This window comes from Ctenopharyngodon idella, chromosome 24 (genome assembly GCF_019924925.1).
Source record: "Ctenopharyngodon idella isolate HZGC_01 chromosome 24, HZGC01, whole genome shotgun sequence".
Taxonomy (NCBI): Eukaryota; Metazoa; Chordata; class Actinopteri; order Cypriniformes; family Xenocyprididae; genus Ctenopharyngodon; species Ctenopharyngodon idella.
Genome location: NC_067243.1, coordinates 25,901,615 through 25,925,749, shown reverse-complemented (window position 1 = coordinate 25,925,749; position 24,135 = coordinate 25,901,615). Strand labels below are relative to the sequence as shown.

General features: G+C 36.4%; 1 protein-coding gene across 1 annotated transcript; it reads right to left on the bottom strand.

Moving 5' to 3' along the window:
• Nucleotides 1–1,244: 1,244 nt before the first annotated feature.
• On the bottom strand, nt 1,245–23,694 carry rpgrip1l (RPGRIP1 like). The gene is made up of 26 exons (XM_051883944.1): nt 23,532–23,694; nt 23,057–23,149; nt 22,826–22,970; nt 22,428–22,723; nt 19,956–20,061; nt 19,700–19,843; nt 19,479–19,584; nt 18,168–18,314; nt 17,871–17,944; nt 17,530–17,669; nt 17,347–17,453; nt 17,162–17,212; nt 16,255–16,434; nt 15,609–15,726; nt 15,060–15,512; nt 13,613–13,752; nt 13,163–13,529; nt 12,254–12,489; nt 11,847–11,936; nt 11,618–11,689; nt 11,393–11,543; nt 9,011–9,099; nt 5,526–5,712; nt 3,253–3,337; nt 2,770–2,906; nt 1,245–2,095 (listed from the first exon to the last, which is right to left on the bottom strand). The coding sequence occupies exons 2-26, from the start codon at nt 23,142–23,144 to the stop codon at nt 1,971–1,973; spliced, it is 3,834 nt and encodes a 1,277-aa protein (XP_051739904.1). The 5' UTR covers nt 23,145–23,149; nt 23,532–23,694; the 3' UTR covers nt 1,245–1,970.
• Between the last annotated feature and the right edge of the window lie 441 nt (nt 23,695–24,135).

Here is a 24,135-nt window from a genome sequence, read left to right as displayed (position 1 = left end):
CGAAGAATACCACCAATACTGGTGTACAGTAGCTCAACTTACTGAAAGGTCTGTCAAAAACATCTGCCAATACATTTCTTGAGGAAAAGATACATTATTTTTCACTGTTAGCACGAGTTAGCTTGTTAGCTATTGAATTTCTTAGTATGTTCCTTTTCTTATATGATTCATCAGCGCATGTGATACACATATTATAAAAGTAAAAGTTTGTCTCAAACACCGTGAAATCACTGAAACAATTTTCCTTTTTGGTGGCTGACATCAGCTAGCCCATGCTATGCTACTTAATAATGCTAACCAAATAGCTATTAGGGGTCAAAATTTGACTGGTTAACATTGTTAGCACCACGTTCAGGTAACAGGCTCAAAATAATGCAGGTCATGCACTTTTGAGACTATATGCACCGGCTGAACAACTACCATTGAGATAAATGCTAATGCTAATGGCTACATAGCTCACTGCAGCTATTGATTTACTTGGTTTTATCAAACCCTCCAAAATGACATTATGTCATCATTGACTCACCCTTATGTCGTTCCAAACCTCTATAGTTGTGTGAAACTCAAAAAAAGATATTTTGAAAAATGTCTCAGAATTTGTCCATACAATCAGGGTTGCCAGGTTTTCACAACAAAACCTGCCCAATTGCTACTCAAAACTAGCCCAATCGCGTTTCGGAGGGGGTTCCCCAGTAAAAATCGCATTCCGGGGGGTAAAATCAGGGTTTTAGCGGGGTTCCCCTGGTAAAATTTGCATTCCAGGGGCTAAATGTCATGTTATTTGGTGTCGCTTCAACCCGCTGACATGAAAAACAACCCGCGGCAATGCTGTTAAAGTAGCCCAATTCCGCGGGAAAACCGCAGACTTGGCAACACTGCATACTATAAAAGTCATTGATGTTCAATGTTGTTTGGACCCCAACGTTCTTCATAATATGAGTTTGTGAGTGTGTTCAGCAGAAGAAAGGGTGGAATACAGACTGGGAACGACATGAAGGTGTGTAAATGATGACAGAATTTTAATTTTTCGGTGAACTATACCTTTAAGGTCTTCCTCCATTCTGGTATGAAACACTTTTCACCATCCAATCCATTTCCAATGGATCCTACCTTACTTTTTATCATCAAATATACTTTTTCCGAAATAAAAATCACATTATGAAAGTCAAATGGTTTGTAAATGCAGTATTTTCTCGACATTTGGAAAACTGAAGTTTAAAAATAAATCAGAACACACACTGAAATATCATTGAAACTCTAATAACATTACTCTGTAATGTTCATAAATATAAAACATTTACAAATATCGGTTGATAAGACTGTCTACAAAGGTTTACAGTACATTCAAAATAAAGCATCTATATCTATACAAAATATACTAAATAATCTGAATTGTACTCTCTTATGCAGACCTATAAAGAAATATCAAATGATCTGCAGTGCAGATAACAGCAACATTTCATACTGAATCACACACATTGAAACAGAAGGAGTGTCTGCGTGAGCGCCACAGCTCGGCACGCGTGAAAATGTGCATTAGCATTTTAAAGAGCTTGATTTAATCCCATTAAATCCAGTTAGATTTCATTTCGCACCTTCAATAAAATATCGCCGCCTGCCACGGCGCTGCCTAATGAGGCTTAACAGCCTTTTCATTAAGCAAAGTTATTAAAGGTCTAAACATCAGCGCTCCATCAAACGCAACACTGGAGGCCATAAAGAGAAACATTAGGATAAGATTTCACACCGTAAGGGATCAAAGCCGTGTGATGGCGTGTACATAAAGGACTGTTTTGTTCCCATATGTTGTCACCGTCTGTAGCGTTTAAAGCCAAACGGACCGCCCCATGCATTACAGTACATTTCACTTCATTTTGGTAAATCGAATTCAAAATTAAATGATTTAAGGAACATTTAATATTGCGGACAGCACAGAACAATTGGAAAAATAAACCATTGGTTTTGGTAAATTAAGCAAGTGTAGTTAGAGGACGATCACGCTCTGGATCTTTCAAGATGGATGTTAGAGCCTCCAGAGCTTCAACGGTCACAACTAGGTGGCCAATAACTTCACTGCTGTCCTGAACATCCACAACTACAGTGAAAGAAAGAAAGAAAGAAAGAAAGAAAGAAAGAAAGAAAGAAAAAGACTTTATGGTCAGCAAGTGGCACTTTCCACAAATTGGGTACAAACTGTTGACTCATTATATAAAAAAGGCATAAATACCATGTTATTTGGAGAAAGAAAAATGTAAACATAAAATGTAAAAATTTAAACATTAAATATCTGTATCCCAGATATGTATCTGTATCCCATATGTATATTCAATTAATTGTAGAAAATAAATTATATAGCAATTGACCGATGAACCAAAATTACAAAAAAAATTCTAAATGTGCACTCCACCCTGTTACTAATTAAAAAACGGAATATTTCATTAAATTCTGACACCCTGGAAGTGACATATTTTGGATCCTTTCTATAGCATGGTAGAAATGTGTGGATCTAACCACATTATATTTGTTACACAAACTGCATTCATCAAGCTCAACCAGTCAACCCTGTTGCTCAAGTTATATTAACAAAATAAATAAAAAAATTGTTCTTTAATTTTAGGGAAATATAAGTTTCCATATAAACCAATTTTTTACAAATAAAAATGTCATCCCAAACTAACTAAACCTCACTGAGCAACCCTGTTACTTGCTCATTCTGGCATATTTTTCATCTTATATATATAATTTTGTGATGTGAAGTAAAACACGTACCGCTCAGGCTCACGTCCTTCATGTCTCTGCGTTTGTCCATGATATCGAGGATACGCAGGTAGGCCACGCCCACATCCTCACACTCCTCATCCTGCTCCTCCTCTTCAGGAGGGTCACTCACCACCGTGAACTTTATGCTGTCACAGCCAATCAAAGAGTCAGATGCTTATTGGAGCTATATAGTACAGTGTAGTATACACTAGGAGTGTGCAGTGAAGTTAATATCTGTATATGTAACAATCTCAAAATAATTTTATCTGTATTCGGATAAATCCAGAAGTGGGCAGGCCTTTAACCGGAAGAAAAATTACATGAAAAGACCGTTTTAAACGTAATTCTGTTCCCTTCATAGTTTTCACAACTTTCTGAATAAGGTTTTCGCCTTCGGGCACATCCAAAGTATACACTACAACAATATACTATACACAACAAATGAATGAGATCACACTAGAGAAAGAGGTTATGGATCAGAAAGTGTCTCACTGCTCTAGTTGTCTGTTCCGGCCCTCCAGCACTGCTCTCAGAGTTTGCCGTCTGGGTTGGTTATTCTCCATATCCACATGGATCACTGTAAGAACAATGTATGTTGGTTAAGGTAATTTCTTTATATTGATGAATTACTAATAATAATAAAAAAAAAAAAATTATTTGCCATTGTTTAGTAAAATAATACAGCTACAGGAACCAATTATGTGCCCAATATGGTTGTGGAAGCACATTGTTAGCCACCATAAGTTTAGGACACTTGGTCCAACAGTTATGAGCAAATGAATCCCTATTTTATAACTTTTGACCACTATGAGAAGCTGTTCTGTATGGAAGCTTGTTTTCACCATGGAATAAAAAAAAATAAAAATGTAAAAAGATAATTGCCACTTTTTCTTCACACAATCGCGAGTCGAGTTTACATTTTGCAATTCTGACTTTTTCTCAGCAGTTTTGAGTTATAATGTCAGAATTGTGAGATATAAACTCGCAATTGCAAGGGAAAAAAGTCAGAACTGCGAGACAAAAAGTGGCAATTACCTTTTTTATTTTTTATTCAGTGGCGGAAACAAGCTTCCATAGTTCTGGAAGTTTATGGTCAATTTCAGTAATTTGTTACAGGTAAATAGAGGTCTGCATTTCTTGCGGGACCCAACTTTTGCCAGAAATTATCATCTAATGCAAATATGGTGAATTTTTGAAGAGTATTAAACAGTATAAATGGTGGGCAGTCAAAATGGTTGATAAATGGGTATAATTGACCGTTCGCAAAGACCCGCCTCCTTTAGTTACTGTTGCTACGTCCGACAAGCCTTGCCGCTCTCACGCCACACATCATGTTCTCACATAGTGAAAAATAGGCTATATCCATCGACAGACAAGACAGAGCAGGTTACTTTTGATATGAAACAAAGTCTCAAATTTCATATTTTGTAATTTTTAAAGAAATTAAAACAATAAATACGGTTTTGTGGCTCTTTAATGTGTGGTGACAGGTCGCTGTAGCGTCTCAGTTTAAGCGGCTCGTGAACCGGTCATCTCTTCCTATTAGTGCATTTATAGCATCAAATAAACATGAATGAACATAAGAAGGAATGTTTTTTCAACCACGGGAAGACCACCATTTTTTAAGTTCAAGTCCACCATTGTTAATCTACTAACTCCCTTGACTGCTTTGTCGGACAAAATGGCGGATTCAGTGTTATGATTGGTTAGATCGCCTGTCAATCAAACTCCTGGCGAAGGGTCAATTGTTCTTTGGATTACCCAAATAAATCTAAATGGGGCAGAGGAATGACTTTAGATCAAGTTACCCAAGATATCTAGTTGGGCAGAAATTGAAACCGCTAAGTTTATTAAACTTGGCAATTAAACCCCCAGGAATAGTAGGAAATGTATGTTTGTAGACCAGTGCTTTCAAACTCTGTTCCTTCAGGCATACCAATTGTAGACTTTTTAGATGTCTTCCTTATCTAACACATCTATTTGAAGTTCTGGAGTCTCTGCTAGTGAGCTGATAAATTGAATCAGGTGCGTTTGATTAGGAAGAGAATATGTACTGTGAAAATATGAACTGTTGGTGTGTTTCGAGGAAACCTGTGCTAGGCTTTGTTTACATCAATCCAGATACATTTGAAAACTGTTTTCATTTCAAAACGAAACACTAGGTATCCCACCACTTACTGGTGCGTCCATGTCTCACTCAATCCCCATTCCACGTATGGTCTAAAACGCAATTACCCTTATGTTTTGCTGCAGTACAGCAATTGTAACAAGCATTTTTTAAAAGAATGCAATATAAGGAGTTACATTTATCTTTAGCAACAATGGGACAGTGAATAGCACATAGCAGACACATACCAGTATAAACGGGTACAATATGCATCACATGACTAAACATTCGCCATTGTTTTCAAATACCTCCATTTTCACAGTCCACACTACAACGCAAAAACAGTCTTCAAAAAGCTCAGTTTTCACAGAACAAAAAATGCCTTAGTGTGGATGAAAGGTCAAAACGTAGAGAAAAAGATATATCTGGATTACTGTAGACGTAGCCCTAGATTGAAGCAGAAAAGCGTAACTTTGAGCTTATGGTGGCTCTCTGAGGTTTGAGGTGTAGAACCCAAAATTGGTCAGAAGAAATTTTAGAGACTTCTTAATCAATGCACCAATTTTCACAACCAAAAGGTTTAAGAGGCTGCCACAGACATAGACCAGAAAATGTAGAACAAATACAATGGCTGGTATTGTATGGATATGTTGTTCACCATTGCTGAAGTTGTAGGAGACGCTGTGTCCAGGCAGGGGCTTCTTCAGGGACAGCGGGGTCTCGACTGACGGCAGGCCCAGGAAACAGTACTCCACAAACAGTCGGACGATTCCACTGTCTTCTGCCACTCTTGAGCCTGGCTTCAGACTCAGAGAAACGATCTCCACACGAATGCACTCGGACGGCTGGTGGAGCAAAGCATCACATGACCTTATCACAACTGACATACAACCTCACACCAACTGACATGGTGAGACTCGTCTGAATCTTTAGGGACTCCAATCACTCTCGATATCTGACCGAACATCTCCAAGAATATTCCACCGGACAAACTACATCTCTTTCCTGATGTAGACGTGTAACCTACAGGGTATAGTTCTCTGATAATGATGAGGGCTGGAGACGCGTTGTCTATCTGTGTATCATTTGATTCAATCTGTCAAACATGCTGTCCACATTGATGGAGTTTTTAGGCCATTAAGCTTGTGCTGACAGCAGTCATTAGATCTCTGTTTCTTTCCACAGTCCTCTTAGGACACAAAGTAAGCTATCATTAAGCTGACCGTTTAAATCTCTGAATCTTACATCGCCCTTTTCACAAGAGTGAACTGTCGGCTTACACAGGCTAAATTCATCACTAAAACATCTTAATTTAAAATGACCGTTTATTGGTAAGGAATGAAAAATACAATATCCCCCTGAGACCCAGCAATTCATTTCTGTCCTGTGTTGAGGATGTGAATTTCTCTGAGACTATACAGAACATAGTTTTGTCAGAGATACCAAATATTTGGGGATTTGTGGCTGTATTCACAAAACATCTTAAGGCTAAAAGTAGCTCCTAACTTGCCGATTTAGAAGAAACGTTTTCTTCATAAATGCAATAAATATTTTGATTTATAGATTTTAATCTGCAATGACATAAACGTTAATTTATATAGCCAAAATGCATTGAATGATGGAGATTAAAACATTGCGGTCAAGTTGAAAATAATGTCCTATCTTCTGCACTAATAGACTTGTGGGCAGCTTGCGTGACCCGAGTTCCAGTTCCACCTCGTGGACCTTTCCCAATCCCGTCCCCCCCTTTCTCTCTCCCACATTGCTTCCTTTCTACTCACTGTCCTATCATGATAAAAAGGCAAAAATGCCAAAAAAATAAATCTTTGAAAATAAATAAATAAATATATATATAATGTCCATTACCTGTGGCAGTTGTTTTCACGAGTTCACTCTTACAAATGATCAAATAGAGTAAAAGAGTAATATAAGCGTATTTGGCCTGCTATCCGAGGAGAGGCTCAGAGCTCAGAATTTAGACCAAACCCAAAGTACTCCCCCCATATCCTGGGAATAGGAACCAGCCAATTACTTCCTTGAAGTGACCATCGCATGTACCCTTCGCTAACGGCCTTGTGGAAGGTCCCTTTGTGAAGGGATTCAGTTGTTCACTTTCGTTTGGAACACCCCTATGTGAAGGGATTCAGTTGTTCACTTTCGTTTGGAACACCCCTATGTGAAGGGATTCAGTTGTTCACTTTCGTTTGGAACACCCCTATGTGAAGGGATTCAGTTGTTCACTTTCATTTGGAACACCCCTATGTGAAGGGATTCAGTTGTTCACTTTCGTTTGGAACACCCCTATGTGAAGGGATTCAGTTGTTCACTTTCGTTTGGAACACCCCTACAATGGCGTCCCCTTCTCGGAGTGCCCTTCAAGGGTGCAAAAATGCCGTCTGGAATTTGCCCATAGAATGGATATTAACGGCTGCCCAAGTATATTTAGAGAAACATTTTTGCTTTTATTATTTTTATCCTCTTAAACTTTATCCGCCCGAGAAAATAAAACCATCCGCGATCAGTTAACTAGTGGAAAATCTCCCCTCGCCCTACATGTTTCGTACCTGCTCGTTCTGTGTGTGCGAGAACTGTTTATTGTTTATGTAACAGAGGTAGGCTAGTAAGAGCTGTGCGTGTAAACCTCACTCCCCTGATCTCAAGAGGCGCTCTCGCGACTGATGCTAGAGACTGCGGTCTTTAGCCTCCTTGTTAGAGAGCCCGACTCCGATGCCTGCGGACCCAGGTTCGAGTCCCGCTTAGAGCAGGCAGTTCGAACAGGAGGGGTTACATTTACTCCCGCTGACATTCCCATGTGCGCTGCAGAGACGCTGTGGATATTTCACAAAGGCGGTGCTGTTGTACGTTCTGCAGGCTCGCGCAACAGCGCTTCAGACTTCAAAGTGATTCCCAATGTCTACTTTATGGCCTTTATATAATATGTTTTAGAGACGGTTGTAAGAATGCATATTTTATCTCTCTCATCTGAAGGATCAGCTTGCAATAGTATAGACATTTCAAAATAAGAGTCCCGGTGTATTTCGGGCTTGTTTATAATTAAAAGTCATGCGCTGGGCTTTTTTTTTTTTTTTTTAGTTACACAATAAATTGTATTTAAATTTGATTTACATTTAATTCATAGTAAATTACTGTAGTCTCTGGCTGGGATCCCCAGATTTGTTGTCTGTCACATGTAGTAGTATTTTTTGGCAGTGGGAAATAGGAGGATTTTTCACCTGGCTACCACCGCAAGTATATGTCAAACATGCTGTGGGAAGCACTGAACTTAGCTTAAGACTTCTCTATATTCCTTAGTAAAAGTTTGTCTAAGCAGCTTTGTGAATAGGTTTTAAGAGAAAACTCTAACCTAAGAATTTTTACTGCTGTTTAGGAGAACTCTTAGTGGTAAGATAAAATGTTCTGTGAAAACAGCCCCAGATCTACAACAATTTCCTTTGTAGAAAACAGAAAAATAAGAAGAACAGTAGATGTCATGTATTCATTTCTGATTATTCAATTGATTCTTTTAAAATGGTTTCTTATAAACAGCTTTCATAATATGGTTGAGAACCTTATATGCAAAGTTCTTTTCCATGTTAATGGCAGGTGACATTTATGTGCAGAACAATGTATTAATTATTGATTTGCTTTAATTAAATGCTTATGAGCACCAATGTATATAAATAAGTTCAAAAGTTTGAGATTAGAAAGACTTTAATATTTCTGAAAGAAGTCTTTTATGCTCACCAAGGATGCATTTATATGAACAAAAATACAGTAAAAATCTGAAATATTATTATAATTTATAAATATCTATTTTAATATATTTTAACATGTAATTTATTCCTGTGATCAAAGCTGAATCATTACTCCAGTCTTCAGTGTCACATGATCCTTCAGAAATCATTCTGATATGATGATTTGGTGCTCAAGAAACATTTCTGATTAATATCACAGATGAAACTATTATCCTTTTTTTTTTTTTTTTTTTTTTTAGGATTTTTCAAAAAACAGCATTTATTTGAAATAGAAATTGTTTGCAACAATGTAAAAGTCTTTACAGTCACCTTTGCTCAATTTAATGCATTTTTAAGATATACTGAACACCTGGTTGATTTGTTAAACATGCAAAGTGATAAAACACACCTGCTTTTTCTGCTGTGTGCTCTGAGCAGGAACAATGCAGTCATCGCTATCATCATCATCATCATCATCATCATCCTCACCCTGAACGTCTGCAAAGAGAACAGAGCACTTTCTTTATTATGGTCAGTTGGTAATAGAGAATGTTCAGCACTGGAAGATCATTAGATGGATCGTTCCTAGTCTCATTTCATATGGAAGGTGTTGTTTATTTTCTTGTCGTCCATCTCTCGCTGTGGTCCCAGCGGCCCGCAGCAGGTAAGAGAGAGAGATGTTAGACATGAACACTTTAAAGACAGCCTCTTGGCCAAGGTCAACACACATTAACATTTATGTTGTTGGTTGTCAACAGGAAACACATCAGATTATTGGCAGGCAGAAAATGAAATATTAATGATTCTCATCTCATTCGGAAAACAATAGCACAGCTGCTTCCTCATATGAAACTGAATACTAACGCTCAGCACTAAGTATTGGTTTACCAAAACATTCATATGTGGCTCCACTGAATACAAGTTCTACTAGGGGCTGAAGCACAGGGGCCTTCCTGCCCACAATAACACTTTTTATTCTAGAAGCACATTCTGTTTGTGGAAACATGGAATCTAATTTGAGTTTAACTTAAAGGGTTAGTTCACCCAAAAATGAAATTGTCATTCCACACCCGTAAGACCTTCGTTCATCTTTGGAACACAAATTAAGACAGTTTTAATAAAATCCGATGGCTCAGTGAGGCCTCCATTGCCAGCAAAATAATTAAACACTTTCAAGGTCCAGAAAGGTACTAAAGACGCATTTAAAACAGTTCATGTGACTACAGTGGTTCAACCTTAATTTTATGAAGCGACGAGAATACTTTTTGTGTGCCAAAAAAACCCAAAATAACGACTTTATTCAACAATCTAGTGATTGGCGATTTAAAAACACTGCTTCATGAAGCTTCGAAGCTTTACGAATCTTTTGTTTCGAATCAGTGGTTCGGAGCGTGTATCAAACTGCCAAAGTCACGCCGCCCAGTGGTGAACCATTGAAATTTCAAAACACTTATCATGTAACAAAGCCTCGTTTACTGAAATCACATGACTTTGGCAGTTTGATACACACTCCGAACCACTTATTCGAAACAAAAGATTCGTAAAGCTTCGAAGCTTCTTGAAGCAGTGTTTTGAAATCGCCTATCACTAGATATTGTTGAATAAATTCGTTTTTTTTGTTGTTGTTTTTTGGCGCAAAAAAGTATTTTTGTCGCTTCATAACATTAAGGTTGAACCACTGTAGTCACATGAACTGTTTTAAATATGTCTTTAGTAGCTTTCTGGGCATTGAAAGTGTTAATTATCTTGCTGGCAATGCAGGCCTCACTGGGCCATCGGATTTTATCAAAAATATCTTGAACAAAGGTCTTACGGGTGTTGAACGACATGAGGGTGAGTAATAAATGACATAATTTTCATTTTTGGGTGAAATAACCCTTTAAGGTTGAACCACTGCAGTCACGTGGACTATTTTAACGATGTCTTTACTTCCTTTCTGGGCCTTGAAAGTGGTAATTGTGTTGCTTTCTATGGGGGATCATAAGACTTTCTTTCTTCTGTGAAACAGAAAATGAGATGTTTTGAATTATGTCCAAGCTGCTCTTTTCCATGAATTTGAATTGGGGACAAATGTTTGAAAAACAATAATATATGCAAATGAGTTTTGATAATGGCAGAGTGCAAGATTTACAGCAAATAACCATCGTACTTTTTGTCAATCTCCATTCAGATTCATTTAATAGAAAATAGCAACATGAACATTGTTCAAAACATCTACTTTTGTGTTTCAAAGAGGAAACAAAGACTGAATTTGAAATTACATGATGGTGAGTAAATAACCAATAAACCAACAAACAAACAAACGAAACAAACAAACGAGCTTTATTTTAATATGAAAAAAAAAAAAAAATTATATGAATTATTTTGTATAATAACTTAATTAGCATACTAAAATCCCCCAAATCCTTTAAAGCAAATTGGAAATCAAAATGGGCCATTTTTACATATTTTTTATTATTATTTTTTTAAATTATTGTATTATTATTTTTATTATACTAATTATATAATAATAATAATATAATTAACAAATGTCTTTGGCCTTAATGCACTTGATTCATCAGCAAAAGCAAAAGATGGCGACTTTTCAGGGAGGGGAAAAAATAAAATTAACCAAAAATATCATAACCTGACAGGCATAGACCAGTCAGATGCCATTGGAGGAAATTAAATTCCTACATTATCTCTTGCTGAATATTCCACATCACTTGGAAAATTGTCACATTACAGAAGGTAAAGCTTATATCTTATGTCTTTAAGGATTTTTATTTTTAATAACACGAAGTAGACACACCTGTTTGAGGCTCTTGCAGCTCTTCAGAAATCTCAGACTCATCAGAATGAGAGCTGGCGGTGATCACCTGACCCTCAGAAAAATGAGACTCCTCCTCATCCTCTTCCTCACTGACCGCAGTGGCCTGTCCTGCATCCATCACGATGACGGTCTGAGGAATACAGCGTGGCATTGTTTATTCCTGAACTCTTTTTCCTTGTAAATTTCACAGGTTTTTAAGCGTACCTTTGGCACAAGGGTTACAGATGATGTTGTCTCTTTATTATCATCATCTTCAGAGGCTGTAGTCTGCTCCATCTTGTGTTTATTAATACAAACAAACAAAATACATAATCAAAACACCATATACAAATGCTACTGGTTAATACTCAGGGTTATTTAAAGCCTAAATTTGACTAATGGTAATAGTGAAGCTCAACTTTACTAATGAAACCAGAGCAGACTTTTCTTTTACCTGTTTTTCAAGCTCAGTGACGTCCATAAAAGAAACTCTTTTAGCAGTTGATTTTGGTAGAGTTCGCTGTCTGGGTTTGGGCATTGGAGTCTAGTATGAAGAACAAGAAAAAATATATTGTATCACAAAATAATGACAAAACCAGAAAAAGCATGCAACATTGATTTATGTATGGCCCTGAATGCTGACAGGTCGATACAACGCTGTGCTAAAATACCCAATAGTTTTGCTAAAACGCCTGTTCACCACCTACTGTGCATAGTGACCCATAGTGGGCAATTATTACAGTATATATATATATATATATATATATATATGATACACTGTATTATATACTATATGATCTTTAATGCATATTACAACACCTTTAAACAGTCTGAATGGAAGCGTTTTGGACATGGCATCACCTCAGAAACAGTGGGCTGAGGTATGATCGGAGGGTCTTTGGCCATCAGTTGTGTCTCTGTCTGTGTTTTCTCCCTGTCCTGGGACGTCTGTCTCTCTGGTGTGGTTCTGCCGGTGATCTTGGTCTGTTGTGTGGTGATAGCTGAGGATGTTGGAGGGAGGTATGTGAACTTCCATCTCAGCGTCACACTGATTCGGCCGCTGGGGAGTCCTGCAGGGTCTGTGAGCTCAAACATACCTTAAAAAATACAAATCACAAAAAGTATGAATATTAAAAGGTGTCTCTATGCTGAAAAATAAATAAATAAAACTCTTAATCAGCATTCTTGTCATATTTTCCAGCAAAAATATGTAAACATTTCTAAAACAAGACACATTTACATAAGAAGCAAAGCTGCATAGGTTAGTTTTTTTTTTTTTTTAATTTCTAAAATTCCTTTGGCAGATTTTCCCCCCCACATGTTTTAAGCATGAACCTCAATAAATATATTATTTTACTGCTTATTTTCACATTTTTTGCAGTCTTCCTAATATTATAAATTATAAATAGACTATATTTAAATTATAAAAACTATAAAATTATTTCAAAATATACATTTTCAAAATCTCCTCCTGTGATGAAGACCTAAAAGCTACAAAACTTTAAACCTGTACGAGTTTCTTTCTTCTGTTGAACACAAAAGAAGATACTTTAAAGAATGTTGGTAACCAGACAGTTGACGGCACCCATTGACTTCCACTGTATTTTTTTCTACTATGGAAACTCATACAGGTTTGGAACAACTTGAGGGTGAATAAGTAATGACAAAATTTTCATTTTTGGGTGAACTATCCCTTTAACTGGGTCGTTAACTTCTGAAAATCAATCAAGTTCAGTAAAATGATGTCACTGCGACAGTATTTGTCCTCACCAGTGATGGTTTTATCGTGTGCCAGCGAGATGAGCGGTACTCTGGCCTTCCCCAGATACAGCTGGTTCTTAACATCTAAATCATCAAACACATACAACACCAGAGCCTCTGACCTCAGAAACGCATCAAGGTCAGAGTTCATGGTCACTGGGAAGACCGTGTGATCTTCAAACTGTGGCTCATTGGTGGAGGATATGATTGGCGTATCATGGTCAGGAAAGTCGTAGAGTTTGTAGATGACGTAGGGGCTGGGTTGAGTGTGAGGACCTCTGGATTTGAGATTACAGCATAAGTGTACGGTGACGTTTAGTTCGTTTAGATCACCATCCATCAATGATGAGGAACTAGGGACAGGAACCGATAAAGCCTGAAGAAGAAAGTAAAAAGATCAAGTAATTCTGGCATGTGTTAAAGTATAAAACCGTGCTCTAGATGGGTTGTAAACAGTACCTGGCTGTCTCTCATGCTTATGTTGAGGTAACCAAGTGCTTTGACTCTCTCCTTATAAAGGCGAATAGCTTGTTCCATAGGAACCCTCAGTTTGAGCCAGTACTCTAGAGTACCAAACACCTGGATCTCATCTGTAACACCTACAAACAGATTGAACACACTTTTTTGATAGTTTTATGGTGCTTTTTGACGGTTTAAATCACTTTCCACTTTCATTCACTCTTAAAAAAAAAGGTTCCAAAAGGGGGTTTCCACAGCAATGCCATTGAAGAACCATTTTAGGTTCCACAAAGGACCTTTCAGTGAACAGTTCTTTATTTTTTAGTGTTAAGAACATTTTAATAACCCTTTTCCACTATAAAGAACCTTTGACGCATTGAAATGTTTCCATGGATGTTCAAGGTTCTTGATGGAACCATAAATGCCATTAAAGAACCTTTATTCTTGTGTTGTATGAAAAAGAGCAGCTTGGACATTCTGCTAAACTTCTCTTTTCTGTGTTCCTCAAAAGAAAGAAAGTCATAGAACAGGGGTATCCAAACCTACTCCTGGTGGGCCACTGTCCTGTAGAGTTTGGCTCCAACTTGCCTCAACACACCTGTCTGGAAGTTTCTAGTATGCCTAGTAAGACCTAGATTAGCTGGTTCAGGTGTGTTTAATTGGGTTTGGAGCTGAACTCTGTAGAACCATGGCACTCTAGAAGCAGGACTGAACACCTGTGTCACAGAAGTTTGGAACTACAAAAACAGAGTATATTTTCATCTGAGTAAACAATTCCTTAAAAGATTAGTTCAATTCAGTATTAAAATTTCCTGATAAATTATTCACCCCCATGTCTTCCAAGATGTTTATGTCTTTCTTTCTTCAGTCAAAAAGAAATTAAGGTTTTTGAGGAAAAAATTCCAGGATTTTTCTCTTATATAGTGGACTTCAATGGCTACCAATGGGTTGAAGGTCCAAAGTGCAGTTTCAATGCAGCTTCAAAGGGCTCTACACGGTCTCAGATGAGGAATAAGGGTCTTATCTAACGATGGCATTTTCTAAAAAAAAAAAAAAAAAAAAAAAAAAAAATTATTACATACTTTTAACCATAAATGCTCGTCTTGCACTAGCTCTGTGATGCACCACTCGTTACGTAGTCACGTTGGAAAGGTCACGCGGGACGTAGGCGAAATTACTGCGGAAGAGCCCTTTGAAGCTACACTGAAACTGCAATTTGGACCTTCAACCCGTTGAACTCCAGTGAAGTCCACTATATGGAGAAAGATCCTGGAACGTTTTCCTCAAAAACCTCAATTTCTTTTCGACTGAAGAAAGAAAGATATAAATATCTTGGATGACATGGGGGTGAGTAAATTATCAGGAAATATGAATTCTGAATTGAACTAATCCTTTAATTAGCAACCAAAAAACCCATATTGGTCGACCCCAATGTCTAAAGACTCACCAACTAACTGAATGGTGCCAAACACCTTCCCATCTCGTTCCAGCAGTTGATTTAACCTGAGCTGACCAGCGGCCACTGTGCGGAAACTCAACCCCTCGGCGAGCTGAACCTCCACCGTGACAGAGCTGGTGTGGAGATAGTTCAAAAAGAGCTCATCCACTCTCACGAGATATTGAGAAGTGAAGCTGTATGCTGGATGGGTGCCTCGAACCACAGCTGTGGACTGCAGCTCAAAGTCATAGAAAGCATATGTGCAGAAGGTGGACGGATCTTTGTCCTTTAGACTTTCTACAGCTTCAGGAGTGAACTGCGCTCTCCCCAAGTGAATTTCCAGAAGGTTCTCGCCTCGAGCCAAGTGGAGGGGTCCATCAAACTCATCTGTAACGTCATCACTGGTTACATCAGGTCTGAAAACATGGGTTTTGGTTCCATACGCAATGTCTTTCAACTGGGCTGGAAGGACACAAGGAAGAATTGGTTTTACTAAGCACAACTGTTAGTTTGGGCAACATCGGGAATCTGAAGATCATGTTTTGGATGCAGCTAAACCTTCAAGTTTCTTTATCTTGGCAGCTCTCATGTCCAGAAGCTGAGCCAGCTTCTCCGTCTTCAATTCACATTCAAGTTTCAGATCGTCCATCGTGCGAGAGACCATTTCAACTTCAGCCTACAACAGTATCGATGTTTAAATACATCAGCCATATGTGACCAATATCTGTATATGGAGAAGAGCAAACCCCTGAAGTTAACATGAAATGAAGTTTGCTCCTAATGTGGTCCTTTTTTAAAAGATAAAATGTAGAGCATGAGCTATTTATCCACTGGGAATAGACTGAATTGTGAAAAGTGGGCATTACATAATACCAAAAGTGAGTCTAATCTGAAGCTGAATTTGAATTTGCAGTTGAATGTGCACCTAATTTGAGGAGACTGCACAAAGACATGGAGGTTGAAGGTCAATTTAATCCTCTTGACACATTGCCAATGGTAATGCTTCTTTCAAATCTATTGTTATTTTCTATAATTTTTGAAAGAAGTATTACATTAAAGTTAACCAGCAATAACAGCATTGTATGTTAATCGAATAACCAGTAATTCAGGGTCAATTTTGATTTCATGTTGACTTCTGGATAAAAGATAGCGATAGTCAGATGATTATCTAAGGTCTATTAGACAATGCAAGGACTGATCAAACCTGATAGTCTTTGTTGATCTTGTGTTGGATGATGAGCATGTTCCTGGTCTTCTCCAGCTCTTGGATGGTCTCAGCATGAGTGGCCTGCAGTTCCCTCAAAGATCGTTCCACGTCCACCTTCACATCTTCCTCCACCTTCTCCAGGAAGCCAAGCTCTCCACTCTTCTGACTCCTACGAACCTAAACGGTCATTAAAAACAATCAAGAAAGAAAAAACAATGACATCATCTGTGGAAGCTTGTTTCCGCCATAAAATAAAAAAGGTAATTGTGACATCTCATCAAGTCAGAATTGTGAGTTATAAAGTCAGAATTGCAAGTTATAAAGTCAGAATTGTGATAGTCAGAATTGTGAGTTATAAATTCAGAATTGTGAGTTATAAAGTCAGAATTGCTTGATTTAAAGTCAGAATTGCGAGATAAAGTCAGAATTGTGTGATAAAGTCAGAATTGCGAGATATAAAGTCAGAATTGCGAGTGATAAAGTCAGAATTGCGAGTGATAAAGTCAGAATTGTGTGATATAAAGTCAGAATTGTGTGATAAAGTCAGAATTGCGTGATAAAGTCAGAATTGTGAGATATAGCCAGAATTGTGTGATAAAGTCAGAATTGCGTGATAAAGTCAGAATTGCAAATTATGAAGTCAGAATTGCAAGTTATAAAGTCAGAATTGCATGATATAAAGTCAGTATTGCAAGATATAAAGTCAGAATTGTGTGATATAAAGTCAAAATTGCGAGAGAAAAAAAAAAAATAAAACGTTGCAATTACCTTTTTTATTTAGTGGTAGAAATTTTCTATACAGTGGTATGCACCACTGTTTAAAAGTTTGGGGTAGGTATGTTTTTTTGAATGTTTTTGAAAGAACTGGTAATTAGTTTGGTAGTTTCAAATGTACAGTATTTACCTTTATAAGCATCAGGGCTTCACTGAGTTCAGCTGCATCTATTTCACTTTCCTTTAGAGAACAGTATCAGATTCAGGCATCAAATAAAATCATCTGTTTTCAAACTTTTTATTTTGTAAAATGGCAACTTTCTTTTTGGGTGAACTATTCCTTCAAATGACTGTTTCATCTCTATCAAACTTTACCTTGGTAAAGAACTTCATGCGATCTTTAATCTCATCCAGTTGTTGTTTCTGCTCCAGGTAATGCAGCTGAAGTTGCTTGTTTTCTTGCATCAGTTTTTCATTTACATCTTTAATGAAAATAGACCAACAATGAGTGCAACACACCAGCCGTTGTAAAGCACCAGCAGTCATGTGTGCAGTTACCTCTCTCTGCCTTGATCTTATCCAGGATCTGGTTTTTATCAGTGAGGTCGGATTTTAATGCCATCTCCAGCTGTGCGACCTGCAGTTTGAGCTGCTGTTCTCTCGTTCTCCATTTCTGCTCCTGACTCACATCAAACGCACTATTGCAACAGGCCAGAAGAAATTCAGTGATGTGCTCAGAGCAAAACGCTTCCCCACAATGATAGGGATTTGTTTAAATCCTTAATGCACAAGCAATAATATTAGTGATGTGTCAGTTAGCAAACACCACTAGTAAGTAATCTACTATACTTGTTTAGTTATAAGTGTTATTATGTACATAATTCAAGTTATCTTCACACCTTTTCACTAATTTATCACAGTTTTCCTTGAGCAAGTCTCTCTCCTTTTCCAAATCTTGGATTCTCTCTTGTAACTGAAGCCAGACGGAGAGAAAAAAAAAAAAAAAAAAAAAAAAAATCAACTGGTAAAATGTTTTCAAATCACCACAATTACACATTTATTATACAATTATTAAGCAGTTACAAATGTTACATATTGTTCTTGTATTCCAGTCATCCATTATTCCCTGCACTGCTGCGATGCTGTTGCACATCAACTACTGTATATGAAGTGTGTGTGTATGATGGCAGCTGTACCTCTTGCGCGTGTCTCTGGTCCAGAGCTCTGCTCTGAATCTGTGTCTCCAGCTGTAAACTCTTCAGTCTCTCCTCCTTCAGATTTCGGCTCACTTCCTCCACCTTCAGCAGCGCCGCATCATGACTGGCCTTCAGAGTCTTCATACTCTACAAAAACAAACCGCAGCAGTACAGCACCTGCTACTGACATGACCACCAGCAGAGGGCACTAAAGTGTGATTAATGGCACAATCCTAAAATGATAAAGTATGATGGTCCTGGGACAGATTATTAAAATATGATAACATATGAAATATGAGCTTTAATGGTTGAATTTTAAATTTAACATTTTAATTTAAAAGAAACGTTTCAAAATATATTTTAAATGTGGTTAGCCAAATATGTATGTTTTTTTTTTTTTCTTCTTCATTTAAATAAATTTAGGACCTTAATTATGACATAAAAAGTCTCAATTATGAAATTAAAAAGTCTAAATTATGACATAAGTCATAATTATGGCATTTACTAACTATGGCATAATTACATAATTACGACAATTACTTTGTACTTTTTCTCATAAATATGGCATAGTATGTCATAATTATAATTTAGAAAAGCATGTTTTGTTTTGTTTTTAAGTGGGAGAAATGAGCTTCCATATGTCTCTAATGCTCAAGTTATATTTAATTAACTAAAAATACAGTAAAATAGTAATATTGTGAAATAATATTAGTTTAAAATAGCTGTTTTCCATGTGAATATATTGCAAACTGTAATTTATTCCTGCGATCAAAGCTGAATTTTCAGCATCATTACATCATACAGTCTTCAGTGTCACATGATCCTTCAGAAATCATTCTAATATGATGATTTGTTGCTCAAAAAAACATTTCTGATTATTATATATGTTGAAAACAGTTGTGCTGCTTAATGTTTTTGTGGAAACCGTTTTTGTGGAATACATTTTTTTCAGGATTCTCTGATGAATATACAGTTTAAATTAACAGTATTTCTTTTCTAGCAATGCAAATGTATTTACTGTCAATTTTTTTATTATTTATTTCACAATTGAATGCATCCTTGCTAAATAAAAGTATTAATTTCTATAATTTTTTTTTTTTTTTTTTTTTTTTTTTTAAATCTTACTGACTCCAAACTATTGAACGATCATGTGCATACACATGCTTACACGCAATGTGTGTCAGACTATATAGAGGCCCAAAGAATCCTGGAAATAGTAGAGAACTTATTCCACAATTACAATAACAGATAAACTATAATCGGCAGATAATATATCTTTTTGACACCGGGGTCTCTGACGGTCACTCGTACCTCCTGTTGCTGTAGAAATCTGCCCTCCAGCACTGTGAGTGTGTTTCCTTTCTCAGATAACAGCTTTTGTAGTTTGATCATCTCCACATTATCCTTTATAGTTAACCTGCAAAACACAGAACAAGAGCGTTTAAACTCTAAGCATTCATAATAATATTCTATCACAGAAATTCCTGTGCTGAATACGAGTTAAAGTACAGTGTTTAAAAAGAGAACAGCACCTCTGTCCACTAGCCTGATGCTCTCTCATCTGGAGGAGCGACTCCTCAAACTCTCTCTCTTTCCTCTTCAGTTGATCTCTCAACATCTCCGATGATCTCTCCATCTCCTCCATCTGAGCTTGCTGGCTCTCTATCACATTCTCCCTGTGATCAAGTAAAACAGGCCACAAATGTGGAATGTTATCCTCTCTTTTAGTGTTGTGTTGCCATTTCTGTCAATACAGACTGTGCAGCATCTAGTAGGCGCAGCACTCACAGGTTGCGGATTTCAGCTCGGGCCTCATCCAGCAGACTATGTCCATAGCGGGGCAACAAACCCTGGGGTGGTTTTGCACTCATTTCCCCTTCAACATGCCTGATACCTTTGGAAAAAAAAAAAAATTATATATATATATATATATATATATATATATATAAATAAAATAAAAACACAACACACCCATATTTTGTAGCATACTTTAAATACAAGCCATTTATAATTTTCTCCAATAGCTCTGTTGTTACACATCCTAGGAAATACTCAAAGATACTTTAAGAATAGCTCTAAATTTCAGAATTTTAAAAAAGCTAAAAAAAAGCTAAAAAAGCTATTTTTGAATTAGAATAGAATAGAATTGAAAACAGAATAGAATAGATACCACAGAACATAACACAACATATTACAGAAGATAAAGGGGTAGAATTAAAACAACACAATATTAATAGAATAGAATAGAACAGAACAGAACAGAACAGAATAGAATAGAATAGAATAGAATAGAATAGAATAGAATAGAATATGACTGTAGATATCACAATCTGTCATCTATTGGTATCACAAGAGATGACAGAATAGAACAGTGGAGAAGTAAATAGAACACAATAGAAATGGATTGCATAACAGAACAGAACAAAAACAAATATAGATTGTAGAATGTAGCATAGAATGGAAAAGAATAGAATAACAGGATAGAACAGAATGCAGAATATTAAATAAAACAGAATGTTGTAGACAACAGAACAGAATACAGAATAGAGTAGAATACAAAACAAAACATGGCAGAAATAGACAGAACACAACAGAATACAGAACAGAAACAGAATTGCAGAATAAAACAGAAAAAAATAAAAATATAGATTGTGGAATATTGATTACAGAATATAGTATAATGGAATACAATATGACAACATAATAGGATAAAATGCTGAATAGGTGAAGATGGAATACACATTAGATTGTGGAATAGAATAGAATATGCATAACCGAACTGAGTAAATAACAGAATAGAACATAATCATAAAATGGACTGCAGAATAGAGCATAAAATCAAATTGAACTGAATAGAACAGATTAGAACAGAACAGGATAGAATATGCATGACCGAAAAGAGTAGATTACAAAATAGAACATAATATAAAAACGGACTGCAGAATAGAACATAACAAATGAATAGAATAGGGCAGTAGATTTCACAATCTGTCATCTATTGGTATCACAATAGATTACATTATAGAATATAGTGGAGAACAAAATGGAACACAATAGAAAACAGATTGCATCACAGAACAAAAACAAATATAGATTATAGAATGTAGCGTAGAATGGAAAAGAATAGAATAACAGGATAGAATAGAATGCAGAATAGAAGATATAAAAGAGAATATAGTAGACAACAGAACAGAATACAGAATAGAATAGAGTAGAATACAAAATGTAGCATAAATAGACAACAGAATATAATAGATAATAAAATAGATTATAGTGAAGAACAACAGAATACAGAACAGAAACTGAATTGCAGAATAAAACAGAAAAAAATAAAATATAGATTGTGAAATATAGATTACAAAATATAGTATAATGGAATACAATATAACAACATAATAGAATAAAATGCAGAATTTGTGAAAATGGAATACACAGTACATTGTGGAATAGAATAGAATAGAACATGGATAACCGAACAGAGTAGATAACAGAATAGAACATAATCATAAAATGGACTGCAGAATAGAACAGAACAAATATTTTATATTATATATATATATATATATATATATATATATATATATATATATATATAAAAAATAGAATAGAATAGAATGTGCATAACAAAACAGAATAGACAACAGAATGGAATATTATTATAAAACGTACTATAGAATTGAACAGAACAAATATACAATGTGTATATATATATTATATACACACACACACTGTATATTTGTTCTGTTCAATTCTACAGTACATTATATTCTATTCTATTGCCTATTACTAAAAATAAAATAGAATAGAACCAAATAGGACCAAATAGACCAGAATAGAACAGAATAGAATGCATAACCAAAAAGAGTAGATTAAAAATAGACATAATTTAAAATCTACTGCAGAATAGAACAGAACGAATAATGAATAGAATAGAATAGAATAGAATAGAATAGAATAGAATAGAATAGAATAGAACATGCATAACCAAACAGAGCAGATAACAGAACAGAACATAATCATAAAATGGACTGTAGAATAGACCAGAACAAATATATCAATAGAGATCATAGAATAAAATAGAATAGAACCTAACAGGACCGAATAGAACAGAATAGAATAGAACAGAACAGAACAGAACATGCATAACTGAAAAGAGTAGATTACAAAGTAAAACATAATATAAAATATACTGCAGAATAAAACAGAACAAATAGAATAGAATAGAATAGAATAGAATAGAATAGAATAGAATAGAAGTACCTGCTTTGGGAGTGTGTGGTCGTGATGATGTCAGGTCGTCTCTGAGTCTGCGGAGGCCGGAGTTGATGCGTGGCTGGATGTGACTGTAGGGAGTGTGCCGGTGGGTTTGAACCTGCAGCTGCTGTTTGGTTGCCAGCAGACGCCGTCTGAGCCCTTCGTTCTGTTTCTCCAGCTCCTGAACCTTCTCCTGCAGCTCCTCCATCATCTCCTCCATCTCAACATCTCGACCGCCCACCACACGACCACCCTCGCTCTGCTTACGGTCCTTCACCAGACGAATCAACTTGGTGGCCATCCTGAAACACCACAAACATTATATTGCTCTTTTTATGTAGTATTCAATCCATTTTTCCAAAGAATAAAACTAAGCCAATTAACATTTTGATTATGGATGGAACCTGCGGATCTTGTCTTCTTGTTTGCATGTATGCTGTTTGAGCGTGAGGTTTTCATCCTGCAGCCGTAAGAACTTGTCCTCCAGCTCCTCTCTGCTGAACTTAGACACATTCTGCCTCTCTCTGACATTCTGAGACAGCAGAGACTCTAAAAACAAACAGGACTCTTTCATTTCACTGCCATTCACTAAAATTATTTTTTAACAATTATAATACTTTTGTTTTAATGCTGACCTGGTAATGTAGCTGCGCCATGTGGGCTGACAGTGATGTCTTTCACAGGAATATCACCAGCTGTTTCATCAGCACGGGCAAACATCATTCAGTCTGAAATCAAAGCAAATTCCACAACAAACATACACGTGAAAAACACTGCAAATAGGAATTATAGTAAATTACTTAATTTTTAATACTTGACATTACGTAGGCTGCAGCAGAATACAATAATATCACCATGTTTATTTATGGTATTGTTTAAATATTAACACATTTAAATACTGTAATAGTTTAGTACTATGCTTAATATCAAAGCACTATGGCATGACCATCTGATAATGACATACTTGACACTTGCATACATCACGAAACATGTTTTCTAACAGTACTTTTATCTAAGACACAGAAAACGCATAAAAGACAAACATATAAGCACAATGCGTACTTCAAAACTTCATAAAATACAAATATTTTAACCCAAACATAATCTCACCGATTCAAACGCATCACACACAGCCCACAACGACAGTTGCTAACAAACAACTCATCCACTTCCGCTTTAAAGGACTCCACTTCCGCAAGTGCCTTATGGGAAATGGAGTTTATACGGCGTGACGTCTTAGCGTACCTAGAATGAGCTGCGCTCAAAAACAGCTGTTGAATTTCCATTAAAATGCTGTTATTTTCAGTAAAAGTAACAATTCTTCCGTTACACGACAATATACCATATATTCGATAAAATAAATCTTGAATGTCAGAATCATGCACTGGACAGCAGTCTAATGTGCTTATACTGTACAGAGAACGAAGTGTTAAACAAAACTTAACATAGCAAATGTTTAATTTAGTTCTTGAGCTATATTAAAATGTCATCTAAAGTCTGAAGCACATGCGGACAGGTTTAGACTCGTAAAACACTATTTTATAATGAGTTAAGTCAAGGGGAAATGGCATATTAAAGTCAGAAAGTGGGCGGGACCTCCACTTCCGTGTGACAGGCTCTACGTACAGAATGGAATTCGCTTATATAGTTACGTAAAAAACGCTTCGTAACTCTTCGTTTCGGTCGCGTCGGCACGCACTCAGCGTAACTCAAA

Excerpts from the sequence above, each read along its gene's own strand:
- rpgrip1l (XM_051883944.1), bottom strand. The coding sequence starts at position 23,144 with ATGATGTTTGCCCGTGCTGATGAAACAGCTGGTGATATTCCTGTGAAA. Across the intron at positions 22,724-22,825 it reads CAAGAAGACAAGATCCGCAG|GATGGCCACCAAGTTGATTC; the intron begins GTTCCATCCATA and ends GTGGTGTTTCAG. Across the intron at positions 13,753-15,059 it reads TGGCACCATTCAGTTAGTTG|GTGTTACAGATGAGATCCAG; the intron begins GTGAGTCTTTAG and ends ATCTGTTTGTAG.